This window comes from Pterocles gutturalis, unplaced genomic scaffold (assembly GCF_000699245.1).
Source record: "Pterocles gutturalis isolate BGI_N339 unplaced genomic scaffold, ASM69924v1 scaffold18857, whole genome shotgun sequence".
NCBI lineage: Eukaryota > Metazoa > Chordata > Aves > Pterocliformes > Pteroclidae > Pterocles > Pterocles gutturalis.
The window spans coordinates 1-11,216 of record NW_010110603.1 but is presented as its reverse complement, the minus strand read 5'-3'; the positions used below and the strand labels follow the sequence as shown (position 1 = coordinate 11,216).

The 11,216-nt window shown below is 43.2% G+C and overlaps 1 protein-coding gene across 1 annotated transcript; it reads right to left on the bottom strand.

Moving 5' to 3' along the window:
• Positions 1-498: 498 nt before the first annotated feature.
• Positions 499-10,909, bottom strand: FLCN (folliculin). The gene is made up of 11 exons (XM_010073455.1): positions 10,630-10,909; positions 9,678-9,824; positions 8,783-9,004; positions 8,147-8,307; positions 7,300-7,391; positions 6,384-6,574; positions 5,372-5,485; positions 4,880-5,003; positions 4,406-4,537; positions 2,739-2,844; positions 499-1,957 (listed from the first exon to the last, which is right to left on the bottom strand). The coding sequence occupies exons 1-11, from the start codon at positions 10,876-10,878 to the stop codon at positions 1,756-1,758; spliced, it is 1,740 nt and encodes a 579-aa protein (XP_010071757.1). The 5' UTR covers positions 10,879-10,909; the 3' UTR covers positions 499-1,755.
• Between the last annotated feature and the right edge of the window lie 307 nt (positions 10,910-11,216).

The window sequence follows — 11,216 nt, the reverse complement described above, 5'->3', positions numbered from 1 at the left end:
TCTGATTTACTAGTCCATGCTTTTCTATTTACTTCTGTCGCTTTTATCCCACTGTCAGTGCATTTTGTTTTTCCCTCACGACTAGCACCGAGCACATAGGAAGCAAGATGCCTGTATTATTCAAAGCTTCCTTTCCTGCGGATAGAGCTTGAGCACCTCTTTTGTTTCCTCTTTCCTTACTGAAAGCCTTTTTGCAAACCCTGAAATTAAATAAGTTTTTGAAGTAACAGAGTAATGCCTTTTTCCAAGCACCTGTTTGCTGTTTGAATATTCTGTGGTTGCTTCATGTCCAGTCAAGCATTTTAAATTACCATACCTGAGCACCTCTTGCTCTGGATGTGCAAGAAACTAGCACATAAAAAGTTAAAAGGAAAAGACCTATTAAAGTCTGTAAATTAGATCTAGGCTAAAATGCAGGAATTTTCTTATGGATCAACTGCTGGGACGCAACACCGCAACGCACACACAGACACACTGAAAATCAACACAAAACTAGGCTTTGTCCATTTTACAAAAATAGCTCTTAATGAGATTTAATGCCTGTCTCCATTTTACAGATGTTCCAGACAAAAATCAGCCTGCATATTTTATATATAAGAACAGAACTTGTGACAAGTTGGAACATCCCATCTGAGCTTGAGTCTTGTTTGAATGAGTGTAGAAGGTCACCTGGTAAAACCTGCCTCTAGCTTGTTTAAAAATGTCTACGGTAATGTCAAGTTTTCCCAATAATGATCCAGGAAAAAACAAGAACAAAAAAAAGAGACTTCACAACAGAAACAGTAATTCCTTACAATACAGATAAGAAATATCTGTTCAGGTAATTAAAAAATGCACCAATGTTTCCATGAACTTATATTAAGCAAAAATGGCTACTATAGAGTTATATAAGAAAGGAGCACCTACAGGTTGCATCTTTCTGCTTAACTTAATTAGGAAGCTAGAAAACTACTTCTGAAGACAAACAAACACCAGCAACCTTATCCTGGCGAGGTTATCTACATTACCTGGAAGTTTTGCAACCACAGGCAAAACAAGGCAAGTATTTTGCCCTCTAGAGAGGCAAGCAGGCTGCATTCTGAGACTTCTTATATTACAATTCTCCCTCCCAGACAAGATTTCCAAAGCAAATGCCGAAACTCTCTCAAGTTAAGATATAAATAAATAAAGTGGAGTGACAGGACTCCAATAGGATATCCTGACTTATGCTACAGCAGAAAATAGTCTCAAATCCGAGCATAAAGTGGTTTGAAATAATTTACATGTGATCCATACCCTGTGATGTGTCACTTATTTTTGGTTGTTGTTCTCTCAGGCATTTAGGAGATTTATGTGAGATTCAGAGAGATTAACTATATCCACTCCCAGGAGTTCCGGATGTTGTCACAGGTATTCGAGTCTTGCCAATGAAATCTAAAACTGAGGTCTACTGCCACACCAGAATGCTTAATGAGGACAGTATGGGATTTTAATTAATTCACGCTGATTCTCTTGAGTGTTGCTGTATTTTAGTCTTGAGTGTGCAGGTCTAGGTTTAGAGTTGAGTTTCAGGACAGACAGCAGCACTATTTGTTAGCACTTATTAGTCCAGTCTCACAGCAATTAGAAAAGACTCAAGTCACTCTTCAAGTTAGTTGAGGACCAGAATAGTGAAAAAGTTCCACTATCCACCTAATGCACATGCTGCAGGCTCAGCAGTGGTAACTCGGGGTTCCCTGCGATTTTCTGAAGGCAGCAGGTGAGGTTGGGCACCTTTTAGTTTCGGGACTCTGAGGACGTTGGACTGCGAACCGTTGACATCAGGTGGGACTTGTATGTCTTGCTCAGGCCAGTCATCCAGAACTTGAGAAGCTTGACATTGTCCTCCTCTGCAGCTCCCAGAATGCTCAGCAGTTTTTGGGTATCCTCCTTGGGTCTGCTGTCCACTTTAGTGAACTTAAAGAGGACCTTCACTTTACTGCAGAAACAAGAAACTCCTGTCACTATTACAAATTATTTGCACACATCAAACGGGGAATGAGCAGTAACTGTAGCTTCTCTCAGTACCTACTGCAACTAAATGTTAATAAATCTCCAGACAATGTTCCATGGAAACTATTCTCATGCTCTGAATGAAGAGGGTGGGGGGAAGAAGAGTACAAGAAGATGAGGGATTACTCATTTTCAGTAGCAATACGCATAATTCTAATAAGTCTGGTTTTCTCATTCTAGCGAAAAGTAAAATAATTATTTGTGACATTAATTGTGGGAATCTCCCTGGGAGACACATCTAGTGCCCAGATGGCCTTCAGGTAAATTTACAAAAATCATAATGTTCCGTGAATTATTTCACATGACTGTCTGGTCCTCCTTCATAACTACTTGCACCTTTGAAATGTAGTGCCTGAAGGTGCAGTCTTGACATCTGTTTGGCGTGTTATCTGCACTGGAATATAGTGCACATTGACAGGCATGTATGTATTTGCATACTTAATCCTCATAATGTGTCTCAGGCAGACAAGTATTGTCATGTAGGTAACCGACAGATGTGTGAACTGAAGCATAAAGGTTAAGAACTGCTGAAAGCCAAGAAGAGGTCAGAACTAGAGCAGAACAACTCTGATATTTGTAGCTCCCAACAGTAAAGCCAACAAAGCTCAATGCTAGAGCAGAAGTTACCCGACTACAAGTTTGTCCTGTACTCTGCTGTAACCGTTGGAGGATGAGTGTTTCTCTGAAAGCGATGTAGTCATACTTACTTCATCCACTCCTCCTTCAGGCAAACAAGGCACTGATCCACAACATCTACAGAAAGGTTCTGGTTGGTCAGGGCTGCTTCAATCTTGTTCAAGATTGTAGGGCCAACTACAAGATCAGAAAGAGGGGAAAAAGAGTGACAAAGAGGACACGCAAGAACGAGGTTACCCACTTACACCTTTACTAGTAATTGTCAGCAAGGACTGGCCCGTTTATTCTATGACCTGGGCCTGAACACCTGCTGGATTCACAGACAAGAATACACTTTTGTTCCACCTCTTATTCTGTTCAAGAGCACCAGTCTGCACTCATTTTTCACCACTATTTTGGTCTGGTGCATTAATGCAGCTTCCTCTACATGCAGAAAGCTACACCATTAATAACAGCACAGCCATTTTTAACATAGAATCTGGCTTGATTAGTTAATAATAATCTTCCTCGAGTCAGGAAGAAACCTACCTATTCTACAAGGTGGAAAAACATACCCCCAGTGGCCTGCCTTGATTTCATTTCCATAGAAGAGGAGCTAAAGATCATCCCACTACAAAAACATTGATCTACGAAGCAACATGGAATTTTGTGAAGGATCCTGGGACATTGCACACAGGTTCAGGGGCCTTTGTTTCCTTCAGACCCACTTTTAAACTGTTCATATTTTGTTGTTTCTAGTCCCATATCAAAAGCTCATTAAAAAATGCAGAGATTAAAAATCTTCATGCTTTGTACAATACACACATATATATATGAAAATATAAAAACCTAAATTTCAAAGTCTCCACTTACTCTTCATTTAATGCTCCTCTTGTTAAGGGCAGTTCCAGGATATAGTATAAAAACAAACCGACAACCAACCCAAGGCATTCCTTTCCTGGACCACTTTTTGGAATTCCCTAGGAGGCTATTTTCCCAGCAGGCCAGGGCCTAATAAGTTTGACACTGTGGTGAAGAAAAGACCTATTTCTGCCAAGAAGCTTCTGGACATGCCACTGGTTGGAGGGAAAGTAGACTACTGTAATCATACATGTGGGATGTACAACAGGAAGAACACTACAGAGAGAGCAAGTCTCTGCTTTGCATTGCACTGGTGTCTTCGAGAGGGCAGAGCAGGAAGGATTAGCCATCTGCCGTGTCTTTTGAGACAGCCAGTGAGGCAAATTAATCTAAATTAAGACTTCCCAGAAAACAGGAAACTGATGGAACTGACTCAAATCACATCTGGGTGCAAGTGTTCAAGTCCTTGAACAATGTAGGCAAAAAAAATAAAGTCTGGGTATTTCTGCATCAGTCATACTTGTCTATCAGTGGAACATGGGAGATGAGTAATGTCATGGTCCTTATAAGCTAGAGCTACTCAAAATAAACACACAAGTATTCCAGGACAGAAACCATTCATTGTGGGTTTATTGCTACTGTATCCATGCTACAGAATTTGTTTCTCATTTCTGAAAATTAACAAGCAAAATGCTGATCCAGTAAAGCAAACCCTTTATAATTAAACAGACTGTGGTAAACCTCACTTTCAAGAGCAGTACCCCAGCTGCATACTGACCTGGCTTCTACTCAGACTTCCTTAAGGGCCAGTAGACGAACAGCATAAAAAGCTTTTAAAGATCAAGATGATCTTTTAACCTCAGTGATACAAGGTTCTTTCTGCTTTCAAATCACCCACCTCGATCTGCTGCTACAGGGCTACCGCTGGTGACGACAAACTCGTACTTGTTGAGGGACTGCTCATCATCAAACAGAGTTGGGTAGAGACTGGACCGAGTAGCAGCGCGAACTTCCACAAGGACCGCAAACTCTAGGGCAACAAGAGCCCAAAAGAACATTAACTGTACTAGCCCGGATTCTAAAATACAGCTACATCCCCTGTGCCAAGAAAGCACAGCTGTCAACTTGCAATATTAACCCAGCATTGACCAGGACTGACAGCTACAGTATGATCAGCGCTTAAAGCAGGTGTCACACCATTCAACTGCTGATCAGGCAGCGGTATAGGGAAAAAAATGAAGTGGTATGGGTTCTAGTTCATGCAGCATTGTTAGACTATATGCTAATACTTAATTAAAAGAAAAAATCATGATCTTGTGTCCTTTAATGTAAGGCAACAGGGAAAGCAGAGGGTTCTGCACCAGGTTCTTACCAGATGACAGGATGTGGGATGGGATTTGGACGTGTGGGCTGAGTCCTAGGAAGTTACACCGATACGCCTCTTCATACTGGTCACTGTAGGGGATGATCCGCACACAACCAACAGGCAGCATGGTCTAGAGAAGGAAGAAAAACATGTCAAGAGAAACACTGGAGCTAAACCAGTAAAGCAGAATTTTCTCCCTGACTTCTAGGGCCAGCCAAGACCTGGAGCACTGCTCATGCAGATGCTCCTGATTTGGAGGATCAGAAGTGTCCTTCTCAGCTTTAAAGACTATGCAGTTGCTGAGGACAACCAAGACATCCAAAAGTTGAGGTTTTTCTGTTTGATGGCTGTTTTTTGGTTTTGTTTGTTTGCTTTTTTCAAAACCACGTAACTTAGAACACTTTCTCCACAAGATTACATGTCAGGGACGGGTCATTATGAAGGCTGGACTACTAGAGAAATACATGTAAAAATATGCAGCCAGGAAAAAGTTTCTACCCGTAGCACATCAAAAGCAGACTGGACAAGATCCATATCTCGAGCTTTCCAGATGACCTGGTTCCCCATCAGAACATGCCATGCCAGCATGCGGAATGCTGATGCCCCAAGAACCTGAAAGAAAAAAAAAAAAAAAAAAAAGTTCTGCATTGGTTATGAAAATCAGTGAAACATCCAGTTTGCCCTGTCAAAAACATGACTGCCACATAGGAAGATGTCTAGAACTGAACAGCAGAAATAAATATGAAACACAGGCCCATTTGGAATGGGATTGAACAACTTTTATTATATGATAACAACTTTCAGGCATTTCTCTGATTTAGGTTATGTTCCCAACAGCAATTCAGGCACAGAAGATGAAATAACATTCTTAGAAAAGCCTCCAAAGACACACACTTGGAACACAATGTAGTTTAATACCTTCAAGCATTCCAAATTAGGAGAAAATAGAACAAAAGGAGGCTAAAGAGATGAAACAGATAAAAATAAAAAATATGGGAGGTTATTTGTCAGGAGTGTCAAGGAAAACAAGCTGATGTGAAAGAGATCATGGGTCAAATGCACTGAACCTTCCCCCGCAGCCAGGTAACAGGAAGCACCGGAGAAACCTAGATCTGTACAGAACCATTTATTTTGTTTGTAAATTACTTCTCCCCTCTGAAACACTTTTGCTTTACACAAATAATACTTGGCTTTGAAAAATCTGCAGGACCTCTGTATTAAAATACTGTCACTGTTCTTGGGAAGAAGAAAAGTGCAGAACTTGAGAGGAATCATATGATCCCAGCCCACATGGCCCATGATGAGCAGAGGCCCATGTGATCTCGGAGGAAAGGAGAGACCTCAGAGATGCAGTTAACACTCTGTTACCAGCTGTGCAGGCTCTGTGTTGAACAGAGTCATGAAAGAAGTGCGGACTGCAGGAAATAAATATATCTCTTCAAAAAACATTATCAGGAAAAGAGGTTATTAGCTTGTGAATTCAGCATCAGACTAACTGTGCTTATCTTACCTGTCTCATGTGCCTGAGAGAGCGAAAGACAGACAGCCTTCTGTGAGCTACGTTCCAGCTGTTGCAATCTGGCATCAGATACGTTTCAGGTGAGCATTTAGATAGCTCCTGCCCTTCTACAACATCTGTCTGGGAAGAAGGCTTCTCTTCCTCCTCCGAACCATCCCAGCCTTCTGACTCTTCTTTCAGGTCTAGCAAAAAAAGGTAGAGTGGTCATAAAAATTGCTGCCATCTAGGGATGGAAACTGCCTCAGAAGAGCCTGCACACACTGCAGCCAATTGCTTTTGGCCCTGTGTGGGGAGATAGAGTTCAGAATACAGGAACTGAAAATACCAGCATCACAGACACACCTGAGGTGTTCATGAAGTTTCATAATTCAGATATAACATAACCACTAAAAGGTCAAGAAGGAATTTTCATCTTCTGCAGAAAACAAAGTGACATGTTTTGACCATCTACGCAGTCTCTATTCTTGCTTTAAAGGTCACAGCCAAAGCTTTGAGGCAGGTTTTGCAGATTCTAGTCTAAATGGATTAATAAAAATAATTCAATGCAAGAAAAAAAGTTTTAGAAATTCTGTAGAAAAAGGAGCAAGAAGTCCTTATATTGTGACTGCAAATTCTTCTGGCCAGAGATTCATTGTGAGGGCTGGCACAGACAGAGAGAACAATAATCACGATGATGCAACACTCCTACATGAGTAACAAACACCACAGGCGCGTGCAGAGAGCCTACGAGGCCAAGGGCCTCGGCTTCACATTGCTGTCAGTCATCTCCATCAGCTCCTGCAGGGACTACCACTGAGGCAAAGCTGATGAGAGATGGCTGTGCTTACAAGGCTGATGAAAGGACTTGGTGTTTTACCATCCAAAGCATTCTCAGAGGGTCTTCCAGCTCTGGAAACTTCAATCTCACCTGCAAGTTTTTCCATCTGAACGAGGGTGTCTTCTGTTGGTGCTCCCTCCAGAAGCTTCTCTGTAAGTCGGCTGCCACAAGCTTTCAAAAGCCTGGAGACATTGGAAGAAACAGAAGCAGCGTTCATTAAGACTGCTTGCTAGGTACAAAAATCCAGTAAGAAACTTGGTGTGATGAGCTCAACAAAAAAAATCCAACCACTAACCAACTTGTGTTTCCTTTCAACACATCTCTATGCTTTCCTCGGTGTGGTAACTATTGACGCAACTTACAACCGCTGCCACCAAAGGGCCTACGGTTTTGCAATTACTTTGTGCAACAAACTTATCCCCCATCCAAGTCACGTGCCAGTGTTGCAACCCTTTCTGTGGTGTCTTTCCAGGGAAGCTGGATGAGCGACTGGAGCAACTGGACTCCCACAGACATGCTACTGTGCCAAACCGCTGCTCCTCCCACGCTGCCCATCACAGTACACGGGCACTTCCAGGTGAACTACCACTGCACTTCACGGGTGAATCCCAGGTAGGAGCATCTTTTCTTGCTTTCTTCTCTACTTACTCTTATACTGCAAAGCCTTTCCACCTAGATAGACATGGTTTCCATTAACACCCACATTAGTGGGTTTACTTCACAGCAACAAGAAATTATTTTTGTCCTGAAGGCATCAGCAGGCGGCTGTCTTTCTGTGCTCAGCTCTTTCCAATTCACAGACTACCTAGCAAAGTCCAATTTAACTACCTCAAGAAAAAAATACCCGAACACTCAAATCACATATCCACCCTTTCAGAATATGGCAATACTCTCTTCTTGGAAGAGCTGTAGAAGCTAAAAATACAAGTGGCATTACCAAGCAAAGGAAGTGTGCAAACATGCCCACAGGTTTTCATCGTTGGTCAGTGACGTTAAGGAGCGGGCTGCATTGCCGTTCCGCTGGTGCAGGAAGGGAGTGAAGGCCGTGTTCATGCGCTGGGCACGCTGAGGGCACCCGTACTGCTCTGCTTCAAACACCTGCACCACAGAAGAAGGGCAGCGTAAGAGACTGAAAATGATAAAATGCTTACATAAAGCTGAGACAAAAAACCCAACAAAAATACAGAGTGAAAAGGGCGCGTCACACGCAGTCATCCAAAATACATTGTAAATTATGGGAAAAGAGGGGATATCTTATTCTTAGATTGACTAAAATTATCATTAAGTAACATTGGTGCTCCAAAACCACTGTCCTTTATAACTTCAGTTACTTAAATTTCTAACAGACCTACTGCCTAGCAGTTAGGTCCATGAAAAGTGTTACAACTGGCTTAAAATGAGAGAGGCACTGCTCCTTCTCTCCAAGAGGACGCATCGTCCTCTTGTTCCTTCTGTCAACCTTAATGACCACCCTGGCTGCAATGAGCTGGATCAGCTTTTTGACTCAGCTGTAAATTAACTATCAGAATGTTTTACTAACATAGACTCAAATGGACTCTGTGCACTGACCCACCTTGAGCGCTTTGCCCTGAAGCTCATCGATGATGCCTCTGATTTTTCCCAACAAGAAAGGCCAGGAGTTGATGAGGTAAATCCTGTCCATCATGATAGTGATGATGCTGTACCAGCGCTGGAAACCCCGAGCCAAGCTGTCTTTGATAAAGAAGGTGTGGCTGAACACAAAACCATGCTGTTCATCTCCAAAAAAAATGGGGCCTTCACGTCCTGGGCAGACCTGAAGGGGAGGGACACACGTGCCAAAGTAGTTCAGCATATCCTACAGCTGAAATGGTAATAAACTGAACCAAGCTTCCCGCTCTTTAACACACACTTGGTGAATCAAACAAGCCTTTTTTAGGCTATTATCCAAAACCCAGGGTCAAACAGACTTCCAGAGGTATCCTACAAACCCTTCAATTTAACTATCTTTTAAGAATTCATCTCTATTCAACGATGATACTGTTGAGAATCCACAAGGGATTTTGCTGATCCTGACACACAAATGCTCGTTAATCTGCAAGGTTCTCACCTTCGCTTCTATGAGATGCTGAATGTTAATGGTCTACAAAGATCAAACAGTTCTTGGCACTAAACAACAGATTCAAATGTTTTTACAAAAACAGCTTATCTTACAAAGAAAAACAATTAACACATACAAGCAAAAGCAAGAAAGGGAAAATTTTGGTCTCACAAGGTGAGAGGAAGGAACCCTCAAGGCTATCAAAGATCAACCTCAAAAATTACCACCAACTGTGGAAGGAACAGACTTGTGTGCCTGTCTTTCCACCTCCATTCCCTCCCTGTTTCAGGCTGCATGGAGCAGCCAGGATCAGCAAAGCACTCTCTTGGATTTGAAATGACGCGCAAGGCCATCCACAGGTTTGCTCCCGGTACTCCCAGACAGTTACCTCACAGCTCAGGCTGCGCACACAGGCCTGGCGCACGATGCTGAACAGCTGGGGGTGGTTGGGGTGTTGGTGACTGACATACTTGATGGAAGTTTCTTTGTCGTGGCTGACATATCCGGGATGTCCTCCTGCAAGAGAGCGGCAACCCTAAAGATAGAAAAGCAAATCCAGCCGTAAACGAGCAAGCAGTTAGCTAAGGTTTTCAAAGGGCTCTGCATACTCCCTTCAAAGCGTAGGGAAGCTTTATTTACCCATGCAGATAAGAACACAAGAAATATGAGTCAGAGTCAGGACCTGAACCCAGCTCCTCACATAGAACTCTGTGCAATATACTTCCTCTACTCTTTCACTTGTTTTCCACTATTTAATTTGATTGTGAACTTGGTGTTAGTTCTACAAGTAGTAAAATTCAGTTAACAGAAGCTGTGAAACCCACTGGCCTAACAAAACTGGCCATAATTGAACGGACAGCAAATAACAAATAACTGCAAACAAGTACTAAGAACAGACAAGCATGAGGATGACCAAGTACATACATTTTCTCTATCGTTTGAATTGCTTTTGAATATGTTCCTGTCTCCTAATCAATACTGCTCTTAAAATTATATTAATAAATGACTAGACCTAACCTAATAAAGTAAATGCTCTTCAAGGAAGAGGGAAGCATTTCTCAGACACAAGAGAATCACAGATCACAGGGCTTAAAGATACCTCAAGACACCGCCTTCTCGAGGTCTATACACTCAACAAGCATCCCATCTTTCTCCTGTCATGGATCATTACAGTTTATGAGGACTTGGAGATCTTCTGGTACTAGCAGTCACATACAAAACAAGTGCAGTTCACTTTTTTTTTTCCCTCTCTTAAACAATACAATCTGCATTAGAGAATCCAAGAGCCCTTTACTTAAGCCAAGTGACACTGATGTCTGCACACAGACATCCACACTTGCCTCACACATGTCCGACTTCTTCGGCCCTGGGCTGCTGGAGTCGGCGCTGGCACCTTCTGCTGGGCTGTGCGAGCGGATCCGGCTGCTCATCTGAATGCCACCTTCCTCCTCCTCTGCCTGCTCATTCTGCCCAGAGATGTCCCCGCTGCTCGCGCCTTGGGGGAGCGGTGAATGTAGAACCTCCGTACAAAAGAGGGTGCGAGGACCGTGGAGCTCACAGAAATGACAGAGGGCAACAATAGCATTCATAGTGAGAGCTCAGCACATCCGCCAGGCCTCCTGCAGGCAGGGGAGAAAGCACACGGGATGAACACAACTGATATTAAACCGTCCCTTAGGCCTGACTGGTGCAAGTCCTGCTCTGTATCCCTCCAGGAGCAGCTGGCTTTAAGCTCGGCCTAAGCGACTGCACAGTTCCCCCAAGGGTGACCAGCCCTTCGTACCCTGGTGGGAGCCGACCCCCCCGGGCCCGACTCTGAGCCGGGACACCTCAGGCCCCACGGGGGTGGAACGGGGCTGGACCGGACCTCCGGTGCCCGGATACCTCCAGTCTCACATGGCCAGGCTGGGGTCTCACACCAGACCTC

Bases quoted from the DNA above. Each gene is read 5' to 3' on its own strand.
- FLCN (XM_010073455.1), bottom strand. From the start codon at position 10,878: ATGAATGCTATTGTTGCCCTCTGTCATTTCTGTGAGCTCCACGGTCCT. The intron at 9,005-9,677 runs GTAACTGTCTGG...CCTCCCCTTCAG, and splicing joins TGCGCAGCCTGAGCTGTGAG to GTCTGCCCAGGACGTGAAGG. The intron at 5,486-6,383 runs GTAAGATAAGCA...TTTTTCTTTCAG, and splicing joins CTCTCAGGCACATGAGACAG to GTTCTTGGGGCATCAGCATT.